Source organism: Mustela erminea, chromosome 19 (assembly GCF_009829155.1).
Source record: "Mustela erminea isolate mMusErm1 chromosome 19, mMusErm1.Pri, whole genome shotgun sequence".
In the NCBI taxonomy this organism is placed as follows: Eukaryota; Metazoa; Chordata; class Mammalia; order Carnivora; family Mustelidae; genus Mustela; species Mustela erminea.
Window position 1 is genome coordinate 43,198,112 of NC_045632.1, and position 17,917 is coordinate 43,216,028.

Here is a 17,917-nt window from a genome sequence, read left to right on the forward strand (position 1 = left end):
TAGCAACTTTTTATAAGCCTCAATAAAATATAAAAAACATTGGAAATCAAGGGGTGCCTGGGTGGCTCAGTGGGTTGAGCCTCTGCCTTTGGCTCAGGTCATGATCCTAGGGTCCTGGGATTGAGCCCCACATCGAGCTCTCTGTTTGGCAGGGAGCCTACTTCCTCCTCTCTCTCTCTCTGCCTGCCTCTCTGCCTACTTGTGATCTCTCTCTGTCACATAAATAAATAAAATCTTAAAAAAAAACCACCACTGAAAGTCAAGTTGTTTGTTATACAAATCTAGGCTATTAGAAGTCGGTATAATGATTACTCTTTCTTAAGAGGTGGGTAACGACTTGGAAGCAAGCCAAAGTGGGGGCTTTTGAGTTTTTTTTTTTTTTAAGATTTTATTTATTTATTTGACAGGGAGAGATCACAAGTAGGCAGAGAGGCAGGCAGAGAGAGAGGAGGAAGCAGGCACCCCGCTGAGCAGAGAGCCCGATGTGGGACTCGATCCCAGGACCCTGAGATCATGACCCGAGCCGAAGGCAGCGGCTTAACCCACTGAGCCACCCAGGCGCCCCTTGTTTTGTTTTTTTTAAAGGATGCTTTTACAGGGACACATGAGTGGCTCCATCAATTTAGTGTCTGTCTTCAGCTCAGGTCATGATCTCAGTGTCCTGCCATGTTGGGCTCCCTGCTCAGTGGGGATTCTGCTTCTCCCTCCCGGCCCCTGTTCATGCTGTCTCTCTCTCAAATAAATAAAGAAAGAAATAAAATCTTTTTTTTTTTTTTTAAAGATACCATTACAAGGTATGTCTCTTTGTGACAGTTTGTCAAGCTCTATAGGATGTCTGCACTTCTGTGATGTGTCTTGTACTTCAATGAAAGGTTAGGAAAAAAATCTCCAAAATATTATAATCCACAGCTATGTAAAAAAAAATACCCATGTAGACAAAGACATAAATGAAAATGTTAAATATTAGTCAAGTGTTAGGTGATAGCATTTGTTTATGATCTTCTTAGATAAGAAACAACTTTTTAACTTTAAAAAGTTTTTAATTGTGATAAAATATAGATAACATGTTTTCGATTTATATTTTCATAACTGCTTTATTGGGATATAATTCACATACCATACAATTCACACATTTAAAGTGTACCATTCATTGATTTTAGTGTATTTACAGAGTAGGGTAACCATCACCACAGTCAGTATTAGAACATTTTCATTACTCCAGGGCACATCAGTGATTCAGTCAGTTAAATGTCTGCTTTTGGCTTATCATGATCCCAGAGGGCCTTGTTGGGCTCTCTGCTCGGTGGAGAGAGTGTTTCTCCCTCTGCCTCTGCTGCTCCCCCTGCTTGTGCTCTCTCCTCTCTCTCACTCTCTCTGTCGAGTAAATAAATAAAATCTTTAAAAAAAAATTCTTCCGGGGACGCCTGGGTGGCTCAGTTGGTTAATAAGCAGCTGCCTTCTGCTCAGGTCATGATCCCAGGGTCCTGGGATAGAGTCCCACATCAGGCTCCTTGCTCAGCAGGGAGCCTGCTTCTCCCTCTGCCTCTGCCTGCCATTCTGTCTGCCTGTGCTCGCTCTCTCCCCCTCTCTCTCTCTGATAAATAAATAAAATCTTAAAAAAAATTTTTTTTTCCATCACGTCAAAAAGAAACCCAATACCCCTTACAAGTGATTCACCATTTTCCCCAAATCTCTCTCTCTCTCTTTTTTTTTAATTTATTTGCCAGAGAGAGAGAGAGAGTACACACAAGCATGCAGAGAGGCAGGCAGAGGGCAGCGAGAGAAGCAGGCTCCCTGCTGAGCAAGGGGCCCTGAGCCGAAGGCAGCGGCTTAACCAGCTGAGCCACCCAGGCATCCCTTCCCCAAACCTCTTATTATTGTTGTTCAGTTAATTAATTTTTGAGTATGGTTGACACACAATGTTACATTAGTTTCGGGTATACAAACAGTACCTTATGCTATGCTTACCAAAAGTTTATTTTTTAAAGCTTTTTGTCACTGTCAAATATGGGTTTTCTTCTTTGGAGCTCTGATCTTCCTACTTACCTTGATTCAGTAAGTGGAGCTGAGAGAGTGGAGTGAGTGGTGTACTTAAAAAAGGTGTTACAGGGGCGCCTGGGTGGCTCAGTGGGTTCAAGCCTCTACCTTCGGCTCAGGTCATGATCCCAGGGTCCTGGGATCAAGCCCCACATCAATCTGCGCGGCAGGGAGCTTGCTTCCTCTTCTCTCTCTGCCTGCCTCTCCACCTACTTGTGATCTCTGCCTGTCAAACAATAAATAAATAAATAGGGTGTTATAATTTATTAAGAAATACTTCAGAATTTTAAAAAAGTATGATATAACATATCCACCTTAAATTTTAAAAAGGGAAAGACAAGGTGATTAACATGTAGTGAGTGAGTTCTTGCTAAATATTAATTGTTATATTAGGTTGCTTGTTCTAAAATTGCCACGGGTGTATCAATTGATACCCTGATCACCTCTTTACGGTTTTTTTTTTTTTTTTAAAGATTTTATTTATTTATTTGACACAGAGAGATCACAAGTAGGCAGAGAGGCAGGCAGAGAGAGAGAGGAGGAAGCAGGTTCCCTGCTGAGCAGAGAGCCCGATGCGGGACTCGATCCCAGGACCCTGAGATCATGACCTGAGCTGAAGGCAGCGGCTTAATCCACTGAGCCACCCAGGCGCCCCTCTTTACGGTTTTTTAAAAAAAATCTTATTTATTCATCTGACAGAAAGAGAGATCACAAGCAGGCAGAGAGGCAGGCAGAGAGAGAGGGAGGAAGCAGGCTCCCTGCTAAGCAGAGAGCCCGACGCGGGGCTCGATCCCAGGACCCTGAGATCATGACCTGAGCCGAAGGCAGAGGCTTTAACCCACTGAGCCACCCAGGTGCCCCACCTCTTAATGGTTTTAAAGAAAAAACTGCCTTAGAAAACTAAGGTTCAAGCTGGTTAAATAACTTGTCCGAGTTTGTACAGCTATGGAATGGCAGAGCCAGGGTTTAATTAAACATAGGGTTTTTTGTTTTCTTTTGTTTTAATACATGTAAAAACTCTGAATGTGGTAACCAACCACAGATCATCTTTAAAGTTCAAAAATCTAGGACTTACGGAGATAGTTAAATTATGGGATGCCGGTTAATGGCAGCAGCACTAGGAGTCTAAAGATATGTTATTTTCCAGGGGTACTAATGTACTGAAATAACGTGATATCCTTGAGTACTTTTGAGAAGAGGCTAAAGGTTTGTGCTTCTGTCTACTATCTATGAACAGTTTTGTCTTCGGTTTCCCAGTGATCTCTTTTTGGAGGAAGTGAAGGTGTTAACCAGCACCTTGTGCTAGTGCTTCAAACTTCTGTCTCTGTGAAAAGAATAATAATCACTCCATTCTAAAAGTAAAGTTGCAAAATACCCTTTTTGCTGCAAATACTCTCAGTAGGTAATTTGGCAGGACTTGTTTAGGGGTAAATATTCCATCCAAGAAGGGTTGCATTTTAAAAGCTCTGCCCTTACAAGGTTTACTTTAATAATCAATCATAGGTTAAAAGCTGTAATGAGTTATTTTCTAGTTGAGGTAAATTGGATCCAGTGGGATCATTTGGCTCTTATAAACCTGGTCTACTATGTCCCAAGATATGAATTCTTTTTTTTTTTTTTTTTTAAGATTTTATTTATTTATTTGACAGAGAGATCACAAGTAGGTAGAGAGGCAGGCAGAGAGAGAGGAAGGGAAGCAGGCTCCCTGCTGAGCAGAGAGCCCGATGCGGGACTCGATCCCAGGACCCTGAGATCATGACCTGAGCCGAAGGCAGCGGCTTAACCCACTGAGCCACCCAGGCGCCCCCCAAGATATGAATTCTTGATGGTATGATGTTGAAGGAGAAAGCTGCTGTTGTTAACCATAAAAATTTCTTGGGGAGCCTGGGTGGCTCAGTTGGTTAAGCATCTGACTTCGGCTTAGGTCATGATCGAAGGATCCTGGGCTTGAGTCCTGCAGGCTCAGTGCTAAGTGGGGAATCTGCGTGAGATTCTCCTCTACTTCTCCCCTTATTCATGCATGCATGTGTGTGTGTTCTCTCTCAAATTAAAAAAAAAAAATTCTTTAATGTATAAAGTTCTGGTACTACTACATGGAAACTGAGGCCTTGGAGAGGTTAAATGATATGACTAAGAGCTCACAGTTAATGGCAAAGGTAGACTAGAATCTGGGTCTCCTGAGTTGAGTCTGCAGTCTTTGTTAATAAACTTAGTGTGTATACTTATTAACTAAAAACATTCCAAAGACTATTCAAATGTTCTATCCCTTAGTCCATTTTAACTTGCAGACCCCAGATGAGGCTGAATTGATAGGATTGTATCATTTTATAATTTCATGAATGTTTTTTAGAATTACGTATATGATTATTTCTTTTATAGAAGCATTTATTTTCAGATGTTTTTCGATTTTCATTTTAGAAAATGTGGAAATAAGGAGGAAATTACACATATACTTACATAAATAAATATGTGATATAAATAGTATCTGCAGAAATAACCAAATACATTTTTTAAAAAACCACGTTGGGGCGCCTCATTCAGTAGAGCATGCAACTCTTGATCTCAGGGTTGTAAGTTGAAGTCCCATGTTGGGTGTAGAGATTATGTTAAAAAAAATATTTTTTTAAAAGCACACATCGGTGGTGTTGGCAGAGTAGGGATTTGAATATAAACAAAACACACACATCACTCTTTAGTAGAGGTAATGATGTACATTTTATGTCCACTTTTTTCTCTCAAAATTATTATTTACTTTCTCATCTAGTAATTTATACATCTAAATTTTCTAGTTTCTTGTTTTGTTGATTTCTTTTTCTTTTTTCTTTTCTTTTTTTTTTTCTTTCCCCCATAGATCTTGAGCCAGATGATTGTGCATCCATTTACATCTTTAATGTAGATCCACCTCCATCTACTTTAAACTCATCTACTTTAAACTTACCACATCATGGATTACCGTCTCACTCTTCTGTTTTGTCACCATCGTTTCAGCTCCAAGGTCACAAAAGCTATGAAGGAACTTGTGAGATTCCTGAATCTAAATACAGCCCATTAGGTGGTCCCAAACCTTTTGAGTGCCCAAGCATTCAGATTACATCCATCTCTCCTAACTGTCATCAAGAAGTAGATGCTCATGAAGATGACCTACATATAAATGACCCAGAAAGGGAGTATTTGGAAAGGCCTTCTAGAGATCATCTCTATCTTCCTCTTGAGCCATCCTACCGGGAGTCTTCCCTTAGTCCTAGTCCTGCCAGCAGTATATCTTCTAGGAGCTGGTTCTCAGATGCATCTTCTTGTGAATCTCTTTCACACATTTATGATGATGTGGATTCGGAGTTGAATGAAGCTGCTGCCCGATTTACTCTCGGATCCCCTCTGACTTCTCCTGGTGGCTCGCCCGGAGGCTGCCCTGGAGAAGAGTCCTGGCATCAACAATATGGACTTGGACACTCCTTGTCACCCAGGCAATCTCCTTGCCACTCTCCTAGATCAAGTGTCACTGATGAGAATTGGCTGAGCCCCAGGCCAGCTTCAGGGCCCTCATCAAGGCCTACTTCCCCCTGTGGGAAACGACGGCACTCGAGTGCTGAGGTTTGTTATGCTGGGTCCCTTTCACCCCATCACTCACCTGTTCCTTCTCCTGGTCACTCCCCCAGGGGAAGTGTAACAGAAGATACCTGGCTTAATGCCTCTGTCCAGGGTGGATCAGGCCTTGGCCCTGCACTTTTTCCATTTCAGTACTGTGTAGAGACTGATATCCCTCTGAAAACAAGGAAGACTTCTGAAGATCAAGCTACTGTACTACCAGGAAAATTAGAGCTCTGTTCAGATGACCAAGGGAATTTGTCACCATCCCGGGAGACTTCAATAGATGATGGCCTTGGATCTCAGTATCCTTTAAAGAAAGATTCATCTGGTGACCAATTTCTTTCAGTTCCTTCACCCTTTACCTGGAACAAACCAAAGCCTGGCCATACCCCAATATTTCGGTGAGTTGATGGAAATGGCTGCTGGTCATTTTTCATGCTTATGGGTTATTGGTGGCATGTGATTACATTATCTGTATGGAATGGTTTGACCATTCCCCACCCCACCCCGGTTTGTTTTTGTTTTGTTTTGTTTTTTTTCAGTGTCTTTTGGACAAATTAATTGAAGTCTGCATGTATTTTCCATTGATTTTTCAAAGGGCCTTTAGATAGGCTAGACTTAGCGTTTTAAAAGCGTGTAGATAATGAATTGTAAATAATAGTAGATTACATTTAAGAATCCCCAGAAAGAATTTTCTTATCTAAAAAAGCTTCTTGTGAAAGGTTGATTATAGTATGAGTTAAATTACTAATAAAACTAATTGCGAATAGGCTTCTTATATTTTTAAGAGCTTAATGTACCAGTGAAATTTGTATAATGGCAAGCTTTTTTCAGAATTTTTTGTCTTTTAATTTAATAAGTGAATTTTTTATTAGTGTAGAGGAATTTTAATATTTCATGTATTCATTTGTCATCTGCCATATGGGTTTTGGATTTTGTGTTATATTTGAAAACCCTACCCAGGCTAAAATAATTAAAAATAAACAAAAATCTAACTTACACATTTCTAAATTTTTTTTACATATTAATTTTACAATATGTGTAAATAACATAATATATAGTAATTGTATTTACATATATGTATTTTTGAATCTTAAGTCTAGCTAAGGCCTGGAGTAGAGAATAGTGTAACAACTTTATTTTCCAAATAACTGATCAGTTACCATAATCCTATTTTATTTTATAGAATCAATCCAGTCTATAATTGATTAGAAAAGAACTTTTATCATGCACATAGTGGAGTTAGGTTTGTTTACTTTTTTTTTTAATGCTTTTTTATTGGTATGAATGTTTATTTCTGGATCCAAATCTTTAGAAAAATAAAATGTGGAATTACGGTATTGAAGACACCTTTTAGCCTATTACACAAGCTGCTTTTGAAAATTGTCTTAATCTTTGTAGGGGTTTGGCTAAGTCTGTGAAACAGTATGGAAACTAGCCGAAAGTTGAAATTGAAACTCAATTTCAGCCTAATAAAAGTTCATACCTTTGTCTTTCACAGTAGTTAGTAAAGCTGGGCTGGGGACATTCAAAGAAATGAATGTTGGGAATGACAGCATTTCAGAGGTAGAAGAGACCTTAACAGTCCAAATTCACCAGTCATTAAAAAGATATTTTTAATATAAATCATTGTAGTTTTGGGTCCTTTAATATTTGACCAATAGACATATAAGTTATTTCTTTTTTAAATCCCACATTTTCAGTGTTAATATGTCTGAATGAATCTGTATCCCTTTAAGCTGTTTAAATTATCTTATTGATCAACTGACATTTTCTCTAAAATTGAAGTTTAGAGTGCTGCAGTGATAGGCCTTATAGTTTTTCAGCCAGGTGTGTAGTGAACTTAAATTTGTACCTCACATTGCAGTATACTGCTGACTGTAAGCAGTATTTCAGTGAGACAGGGAAAAGAGCAATAGGGAAAAAGTGGGGAAACAACATATAGAATAGACTAACTTCTGTAGGTACACATCAGGGAGGGAGACCTATGTACTGAGATCCAAGGATCTTTGGATTCTTAGAGAGACACTGATATATATACACATAGATTGACATCATACATTATTTTGTTTTTGTAATTAGGTACACATAGTTGAAAAATCAGTTATAGTTTTATAGAATGTTAGAATTTGTCCTTTTAAAAAGAATGCAGGAAGCCAAAAAGTAAATGAAATTGATTTTATTCTTCAGTTCAAGAATTATTTCTTAAGTATCCATCATATCTAACGTTATAACTTATTAAGTGAAGTTTTCTTTTGCATTACTCTGCTTCAGAGATCATAGGAAGAAATAAATTGTTGGTTGCTAGCAAAGAAGTGATTTGAATAATTGCGTGGCAAGAATAGTGTGGTGAAATGCATTTTTTGTGTGTTTTTTGTTTATAGCACATCTTCATTACCTCCACTAGACTGGCCTTTACCAACTCATTTTGGACAGTGTGAACTGAAAATAGAAGTGCAACCTAAAACTCACCATCGAGCCCATTATGAAACTGAAGGTAGTCGAGGAGCAGTAAAAGCATCTACTGGGGGACATCCTGTTGTAAAGGTATGAGTTGGGGCTTCTTTTGGAGATATCTTACATCTGTTGATGATAAAGTCTACTCATTTAGGTACTACTGAGCCCAGAGACAAAAAACTCAAAGCTTGAAAACCTCCATTGAGGTTTTGTGTTCTTGTGGATAATGGCAGCACTTCTGCATTGAGGTGTTTTGTTTTGTTTTCTGTACTGAAAGACAGTTTTTTGATTGCAAACTTACTCTAGCTGGGGAACTCTGGGGAAAGATTGTAGTGGTCAAACAGTTGTTTTTCTCATTAAAACAAAAAACAAAATCACAGCTGTATTAAGCTTTTAAGTGTAATACATGCCCATTTAAAATCCAAGTAATACCAGAAAAATAGAATAAAGCAATAAATTACCCCAAATCTAAGCCCCTCAGAATGGGGCACTGGGTGGCTCACTTGGTTAAGTGTCTGTCTTTGGTTCAGGTCATGATCCTGGGATCCTGGGATCAAGCCTCGCACTGGCTCCCTGCTGAGAAGTTCCCTGCTTCTCTATCTGCCTGCTGCTCCCCCCTGCTTGTGCTCTCTTTCTATCAAATAAATAAAATCTTTTTTTAAAAAACCCAGAAATAAGTAGTTGTTAATATTTGATTAACATTGTAGATAATTTTCTCTGTATAGTTAGTGAAAGACTGAATGGGTGGCTAGAAAATAGAGTGAATTTTTTAAGGACAAGATTATATTGAACATCTTTGTGACTAAAATATTTAACTAATTTTTATCTGAATTTATTAGAAAATAAAACTAACATGAAATCATAAAAATTATATAATAGTTGAGTGTGTGAAATATATCTAATATGTAAATTTTGAGTCATAATAGTTGACTATTACTTTAATTTTATTTGAATGAAACATTTTAAAAATGAAACAGAAGTAAAACTGAGAACTACTAAATCTTAGATATTGTTCTTCATGGTCAGAGGTCCTAAAAACATCTAAGGTCAAAGATAATATTATTGAGAAACTGAATCATTGTTTAATGGTTTGAATTGACTCCCTGCTTGAAAGATTAGGTGATTGTCTGTCTTAAACTTCTCCTCTACCCACTACCTCCTGAATTTTGTTGCTTATATTATTTTTCCCTGCTGATGCAGAGCCATCTTCCCATCCTTATACCCTGTCATTCCCCATTGTTTAGCTTTAGTCCTATATTTAGTTGGATACAATAGATACTACTAATTTTTACTTAATTCACTGTTAGGTGTTTTTGTTTAAGGAGGGCTTTGGATTCTGTGTTTCTTGGATTCTTTCATTTTTGAGAATGTTTGTTGCCTTAAATACTCAAATAGCAGAATGGCTATGTATAATAACATTGAGTCACCCATTTTCTTTGTCAGAACTTGTCTTAATGGCATTGTGTATTGTGGAGAAATTAATTATATCTGAGGTGAGCTAGAACAAATGGTAAGAAAAATCAAAGATACAGGAAACGAGGCAAAGAATCATCTCCCTTAATCTAAGTGACATAAACTCTTAGATTAAGAGCGAAATATGACTCTAACAAATGGCAGAATTCCTAAGACAACTGACATAAAGCACTGAATAAATTTAAGATATGCACCATAATGACTTGACTTACATAAATTACAAATTGATTACCATGATAAATTTAGCTACATTCATCACCTGATATATGAACTGTCATTTCCTGTAAATAAACAGTATTTCAGAGTTCTTGACAAACTTTACATTTTGGGGGGGGTGTTAAAATGACTTGTAGCAGGAAATGTCAGTTATAGAAAGAAATCAGGGGGAGCCTGGGTGCCTCAGTTGGTTGAGCATCTGATTCTTGGTTTCGACTTGACTCACAATCTTGGGATCGTGATATCAAGCCCTGTGCTGGGCTCCATGCTTGGCAGGGAGTCTGCTTGGGATTCTTTCCCTCTCCCTCTCCTCCCATGTGCATGCTCTCTTTCTTTCTCTCTCAAAATAAACAAGTAAATCTTTTTATTTTTATTATTTTTTTAAAGATTTATTTATTTATTTATTTGACAGAGAGAAAAGTCACAAGTAGGCAGAGAGAGAGGTGGAAGCAGGCTTCCTGCTGAGACGATAGCCCGACATGGGCCTCGATCCCAGGACCCTGAGATCATAACCTAAGCTGAAGGCAGCGGCTTTAACCCACTGAGCTACCCAGGCGCCCAATAAGTAAATCTTTTCAAAAATAAAGAAATCAGATTTATGGTTATCAGTGACGGAACTGGTTGAAGGTGGTCAGGAGGTACAGACTTCCAGTTATAGTATAAATGAGTACTGAGGATATAGCACAACATGACTATAGTTAACACTGCTATATGATATATTTGAAATTTGCTGTGAGTATATCTGAAAGCTTTTATCACAAGGAAAAGAACCTTTTGGTTCTCTCTCTCTTAGTTTTGGTAACTATATCAGGTGATGAATGTAGCTAAATTTATCATGGTAATCAATTTGTAATTTATGTAAGTCAAGTCATTATGTTGCATATCTTAAATTTATTCAGTGCTTTATGTCAGTTGTCTAAGGAATTCTGCCATTTGTTAGAGTCATATTTCGCTCTTAATCTAAGAGTTTATGTCACTTAGATTAAGGGAGATGATTCTTTGCCTCGTTTCCTGTATCTTTGACTTTTCTTACCAAGAAAGAAATTATTTTTTTAAAGGTTTTATTTATTTATTTATTTGACAGAGAGATCACAAGTAGAGAGGCAGGCAGAGAGAAAGGGGGTGGGGAAGCAGGCTCCCTGCTGAGCAGAGAGCCTGATGTAGGGCTCAATCCCAGGACCCTGGGATCATGACCTGAGCCAAAGGCAGAGGCTTAACCCACTGAGCCACCCAGGTGCCCCGAAAGAAATTATTCTCAAGAGCTTAAATGAACAAAATTTTTTTTAAAGTCCAAGTGATTTGTTTCCACAGTATTCCTTTAATTAAAAACTGGTTCTCTCTCTGGGGCACCTGGGTGGCTCAGTGGGCTAAGTTTCCAACTCTTGATTTCGGCTCAAGTCATGATCTCATGGTGGTGGGATCAACTCCTGTGTCTGGCTTAAATCTCACTCTCTCTTTCTCTCTATTTTTAACTAATTTGCAGCAAAGTAAATCATAATTGTAAGTAACCATCTCTGCAAAAAGTCAAGAAAAAATTTTTCCTTAAGAATGAAAAATACTGGGGCGCCTGGGTGGCTCAGTGGGTTAAGCCGCTGCCTTCGGCTCAGGTCATGATCTCGGAGTCCTGGGATCGAGTCCCGCATCGGGCTCTCTGCTCAGCAGAGAGCCTGCTTCCCTCTCTCTCTCTCTGCCTGCCTCTCCATCTACTTGTGATTTCTCTCTGTCAAATAAATAAATAAAATCTTTAAAAAAAAAAAAAAAAAAAAAAGAATGAAAAATACTACCTTCTGCTCCAGGCCCTTTGGCAGAGACAGAAAAGGTCAGGAGTGCTTACGATCTTCCAGGTCTCAGCTGTGCTAGGGGAAAAAGCACAGCTCCTGAAAATATGATATATACTGGAGTAATGGGAGTGGGCCATAATACATACATAATACTGTTCACTCTCTTGAGCTAAACTCAACAAGGCCAACCTTTAACTAATTCTGTCCCTGTTTACCCTAATCTCCTCAGGCTATAGACCAAAGTTCTCAAACAACATGGGGGATAAAAGGCTGTAAATTAGTTAGCATTAGTTAGCATTTTCTGTTTTATTTTCTCACTTTATGACTTTTATTCCATTAATTTACTTATTAATTTTATTTATTCTTGCTACTCTTCCTGGTGGGTAAAGGTATGGATTAGTTAGCAGTTCTGCCACACAAATCAGAATCTTAATCATCTGTTTTGCATTTCTCAGACTGTCCCTGCTATCACCACAGACATATATATTTTGTTTATTTTGTTAGGTATTGGGGGAAGAAGATTGTGATACTACTAAATTCCTTTGTCTTTATCCAGAAGTTCTCTCTTTTTCTAATAATCAGAGGAAAACAAGTATTGCATGATCAGAGCCGGTCATTGCAAATTGGAAATAAAACTGATGCCTGATTCTGTGTACTGTACCACACTCGCAGGGTTGTGTGCTTTGTATGGACACTTAATTTGTTTATGCCTACTTCTGAGACCTCATTTTTCCTTCTAACAGAGGAGGCCCTTTTCTGGCAACTAAAATGACATTTTGTAGATATCTCTGCTGTTTTGAGAATTTTGTAATACTCAGGAAAGGAAGGCATCATTTGTCATTCCTTATTGGTCTGACTCATCTCACATAAGAGTTGTGTGCTTCGTTCTCAAGGACCCTCCCCACCAAAGGGCCCTGATTTCGCTGTGTATTGGCTTTTTTTTTTTGGACATTTTATTGCTGTGTAAGATTGTCACTAAAGTATAAGTCTTAACATACACAGCTCAGTGAATTTTTAACACATGCGCACACCCATAAAATACCACAAAGGTTAAGATATAGAATATGTTATATTTTTAAAGATTTATTTATCTGTTTATTTGAGGGGGGAGGGGCAGAGGGAGACATAAAGAGAGTCTTAAGCAGACTTATACTGAGTGTGGAGCCTAACTTGGGGCTTAGTCTCACCACCCTGAGATTACAACCTGAGCCAAAACCAAAACCAAGAGTAGGACACCCAACTGACTGCCCACCCAGGAGCCCCAGTTTATGGAATATTTTAAGCACCCAGAAGATTCCCTTGTGTCATTCCTAATTTGTATCCCCCAGCCAAAGGTAATCTTGCTTCTGATGTCTTATCATTATAGATTTGTCTTTTAATTCTTGAATTTCATATAAATTGTATCATACAATATGTCCTATTTTCAGTCTGGCTTTTTTTTTTTTAATTTTTTAATTAACATACAATGTATTATTGGCCCCAGGGGTACAGGTCTGAATTGCCAGGTTTATATACTTCACAGCACTAACCATAGCACATACCCTCTCCAATGTCCATAACCCAACCACTCTTTCCCTACCCACCCCTCCCCAGCAACCCTAAGCTTGTTTTGTGAGATTAAGAGTCTCTTATGGTTTGTCTCCCTCCCGATCCCATCTTGTTTCATTTATTCTTTTCCTACCCCCCCAAACCCCCATGTTGCCTCTCAATTTCCTCATATCAAAGAGATTATATGATAATTGTCTTTCTCTGACTGACTTATTTCGCTAAGCATAATACCTTCTAGTTCCAGCCACATTGCCACAAATGGCAAGATTTCATTTCTTTTGATGGCTGCATAGTATTCCAGTGTGTGTGTGTGTGTGTGTGTGTGTGTGTGTGTGTGTATGTAGTACATCACATCTTCTTTATCTATTCATCTTTTGATGGACATCTAAGTTCTTTCCATTGTTTGGCTGTTGTGGACATTGCTTTTATAAACATTTGGGTGCACGTGCCCCTTTGGATCACTACCTTTGTATCTTTAGGGTAAATACCCAGTAGTGCAATTGCTAGCTCTATTTTCAACTTTTTGAGGAACCTCCATACTGTTTCCCAGAGTGGCTGTACCAGCTTGCATTCTCACCAACAGTGTAGGAGGATTCCCCTTACTCTGCATCCTCACCAGCATCTGTCATTCCCTGACTTGTTAATTTTATCCATTCTGACTGGTGTGAGGTGGTATCTCATTGTGGTTTTGATTTTTATTTCCCTGATGCCAAGTGATGTGGAGCACTTTTTCATATGTCTGTTGACCATCTGGATGTCTTCTTTGCAGAAATGTCTGTTCCTGTCCTCTGCCCATTTCTTGATTGGATTATTTGTTCTTTGGGTGTTGAGTTTGATAAGTTCTTTATAGATTTTGCATACTAGCCCTTTATCTGATATGTCATTTGCAAATATCTTCTCCCATTCTCTCAGTTTTCTTTTAGTTTTATTAACTGTTTCCTTTGCTGTGCAAAAACTTTTGATCTTGATGAAGACCCAGTAGTTTATTTTTGCCCTTGCTTCCCTTGCCTTTGGCGATGTTCCTAGGAAGAAGTTGCTGCGGCTGAGGTCGAAGAGATTGCTGCCTGTGTTCTCCTCAAGGATTTTTTTTTTTTTTAAAGATTTTATTTATTTATTTAAGAGAGAGACAGTGAGAGAGAACATGAGCAAGGAGAAAGTCAGAGGGAGAAGCAGACTCCCCATGGAGCTGGGAGCCTGATATGGGACTGGATCCCGGGACTCCAGGATCATGACCTGAGCCGAAGGTCGTCCAACCAACTGAGCCACCCAGGCACCCCTCCTCAAGGATTTTGATGGATGCCTTTCTCACATTGAGGTCCTTTATCCATTTTGAGTCTATTTTCATGTGTGGTGTAAGGAAATGGTCCAGTTTCATTTTTCTGCATGTGGCTGTCCAATTTCCCCAACACTATTTGTTGAAGAAACTGCCTTTTTTCCGTTGGACATTCTTTCCTGCTTTGTCGAAGATTAGTTGACCATAGAGTTGAGGGTCTATTTCTGGGCTCTCTATTCTGTTCCATTGATCTATGTGTCTGTTTTTGTGAGTCTGGCTTCTTTTATTCAACATTATGACTGTGAGAATCATCCATTGGGTGCGGGGGAGGGTGTTCTTTTTCTTTGCTGTGTAGTATTCCATTGCATGAATTTGCTGTGATTTCTTTATCTGTCATCCTATTCATAGACATTTGGTTTGTGTTCAGTTTTGGAGTATTATGAATAAAGTTGCTATGTTCTTTTTTCTCTTCCTTTTTTTTTGCATATCTTTTTAATTTTAATTCCAGTGTAGTTAACATGCAGTATTATATTAGTTTCAGGTATACTATACCTTTTTTTTTTTTTTTTAAGATTTTATTTATTTATTTGACAGAGAGAGTAAGCAAGAGAGAGAGAGAAAGCACAAGCAGGGGGAGGGAGAGGGAAAAGCATACTTCCCCAGTGAACAGGGAGCCCAACGTAGGGCTCGATCCCAGGACCTAGAGATCACGTCCTGAGCTGAAGTTGGATGCTTTAACTGACTCAGGTACCCAGGTGGCCCACTACACCTATCTTCTAATAGACAAAGCCTTTACTTTTTTTGGTATATGTCCAAGAGTGGAATTGCTGGTGTTTCAAAGTACCTGTACCAATTTCTACTCCTAACTAGCCATATATGAAGGTTTCAGTTACTGTACATCCTCACCCATACCAGTTCTTGTTTGCTGGTAATTTTTAACCATTCCAGTAGAGTTCTAGGGGAATCGTAGTGGTTTTAATTTGTGGTTCCTAATGACCAATGATGTTGAACATCTTTTCATGTATTTGTCAGTTATTTGGCTGTCCTCTTTTGTCAGGTGCCTGTTCACATCTCTTGACCAGGTTTTTTTTTTTTTTTTTTAAAGATTTTATTTATCCATTTGACAGACAGAGATCACAAGGAGGCAGAGAGGCAGGCAGAGAGAGAGGAGGAAGCAGGCTTCCTGCTGAGCAGAGAGCCCGATGCGGGGCTCCATCCCAGGACCCTGGGATCATGACCTGAGCCACCCAGGCGCCCCTCTTGACCAGTTTTTAAATTAGCTCTTTTTCTTTCTTTTTTTTTTTTTTTTTAAAGATTTTATTTATTTATTTGACAGACAGAAATCACAAGTAGACAGAGAGGCAGATAGAGAGAGGGGGGAAGCAGGCTTCCCACTGAGCAGAGAGCCCAATGCGGGCCTCGTTCCCAGGACCCTGAGATCATGACCTGAGCCAAAGGCAGAGGCTTTAAACCACTGAGCCACCCAGGCGCCCATATTAGCTCTTTTTCTTATTGATTTATAGGAGTTAATATTTTGAATAGAAGTTTTTTGTTACAAATAAAATTTTTTCTCATATTTTGGTTGCTTTTTCACTTTCTTAGTTGTGTGTTTTGATGAATGAAAGTTTTTAATTTTAGTCAAGTCCAAACTGCTAATCTTCTTTTTTCATGGATAGTGCATTTATTTATTTATTTATTTATTTATGATTACCCTCTTGATAATATTGATGCCTATAGTCCATGAATATGGTCTATCCTTCCATTTATTTAGGTATTATTTAATTCCTCCTTGTAGTGTTTTGTAGTTTTCAAAGTAGAAATCTTCTACATCTTTTGTTATTTCCAGTGTTGAGTGTTTTTCTCTTTCTAGAATACAGAAATGTAATTAATTTTTCATGTTTACTTTATATTTCTTGACCTAATAGTTTATTTTAGCTTCTTTTGGATTTTCTAAGCAGTCAAGTCATCTTTGAGTAATGAGTTTTACTTCTTTCTTCCTAATTTTTATACCTTTTTCCCTCAAAATTTTTATTGTGGTAAAATACACGTAAAATTTACCATCTTAATTATTTTTACACATACAGTTTAGTGTATTAAATACATTTATAATGTTGTACAACTTTGACTACCGTCCATTTCCAGAGCCTTTTTTTTTTTTAAGATTATTTATTTATTTATTTGACAGAGAGAGAGAGAGGATCACAAGTAGGCAGAAGTCGGCAGAGAGGCAAGCAGAGAGAGAGGGAGAAGCAGGTTCCCAGCTGAGTAGGGAGCCCGATGTGGGGCTTGATCCCAAGACCCGGAGATCATGACCTGAGCCGAAGGCAGACGCTTAACCCACTGAGCCACCCAGGTGCCCCATCCAAAGCTCTTTTTATCTTTAAACTGAAATTCTATACCCCATTCTCCCTCCAGGCATTGGAAACCACCATTCTACCTTTTGTCTCTATGATGTTGACAACTCTAAATACCTCATATAAGTAGAATCATACAATATTCATCTTTTTCTGATAGGCTTACTTCAGTTAGCATAATGTCCTCAAGGTTGATCCATGCTGTAACATATATCAGAATTTCCTTCATTTTAGGGCTGCATAAGATATCATTGTATATACAATGTCCCTTTTCCATTTCTTCCACATTTTAGTTATTGTGAATAACATTGGTGTGAACATGGATGTGCACATCTTTTTGAGACCCTGCTTTCAATTCTTTTGGGTATATACCAAGAAATGGAATTACTGGATCATGCAATAATTCTACTTTTAATTTTTTTAAAGATTTTATTTTATTTTTCAAAGATCTCATTTACTTATTTGATAGAGGGAGAGGCAGTAAAGGAGGGAGCACAAGCAGAGGGAGTGAGAGGGAGAAGCAGTTTCCCCACTGAGCAGGGAGCCTGATGCAGGGATCGATCTCAGGACCCAGACACTTAATGACTGAGCCACAGACACCCCAAGATTTTATTTATTTGTCAGAAAGAGAGAATGCCTGCATAACCGGGGGGACTGGCAGGGAGAGGGAGAAGCAGGCTCCCTACTAAGCAAGGACCCTAATGTGAAACTCGATCCAAAATTAACCAAAATTAGAAATTGAGTTCTTTAGTTGCATTAACAGCATTTCAAGACTTGGTAGGCATGTGGCTAACGACTTAATGACTACATTGTCCTTTTTTTTTTTTTTTTTTTTTTTTTTAGGGAAGGAGGGGTAGGAGAGATAAAAGGGGCAGAGGGAGAAGGAGAGAGAGAATCTTAAGCAGGCTCCATGACCAGTGCGGAAGCCTGAGACACGGCTTGCTTTCACAACCCTGAGATCATGCCCTAAGACAAAATTAAGAGTCAGATGCTTAACCAACTGAAACACCCAGGAGCCCCTACATTGTCTTTTAACAAATGATGTTGGAGAATTGGACATCCATAGGCCATCCATTTATTTTTCATTCAGAAAATAAATCTGAACCTAAACATCACATTTTACACAAGAATTGATTCCACGTAAATCAGGAATTTTTAAAAAATGCAGACGTAGAAGATGTTTATCATTG

General features: G+C 38.5%; 1 protein-coding gene across 2 annotated transcripts in view; it reads left to right on the plus strand.

Moving 5' to 3' along the window:
- NFATC3 (nuclear factor of activated T cells 3) overlaps positions 1-17,917 on the plus strand; it is a 135,436-nt gene that overhangs the window by 41,102 nt on the left and 76,417 nt on the right. For both annotated transcript variants that reach the window (XM_032325751.1, XM_032325750.1), the window contains exons 2-3: positions 4,889-6,026; positions 8,010-8,172. In XM_032325751.1, coding sequence (XP_032181642.1) covers positions 4,889-6,026; positions 8,010-8,172 — 1,301 coding nt within the window. The remainder of the gene's footprint in view (positions 1-4,888; positions 6,027-8,009; positions 8,173-17,917) is intronic.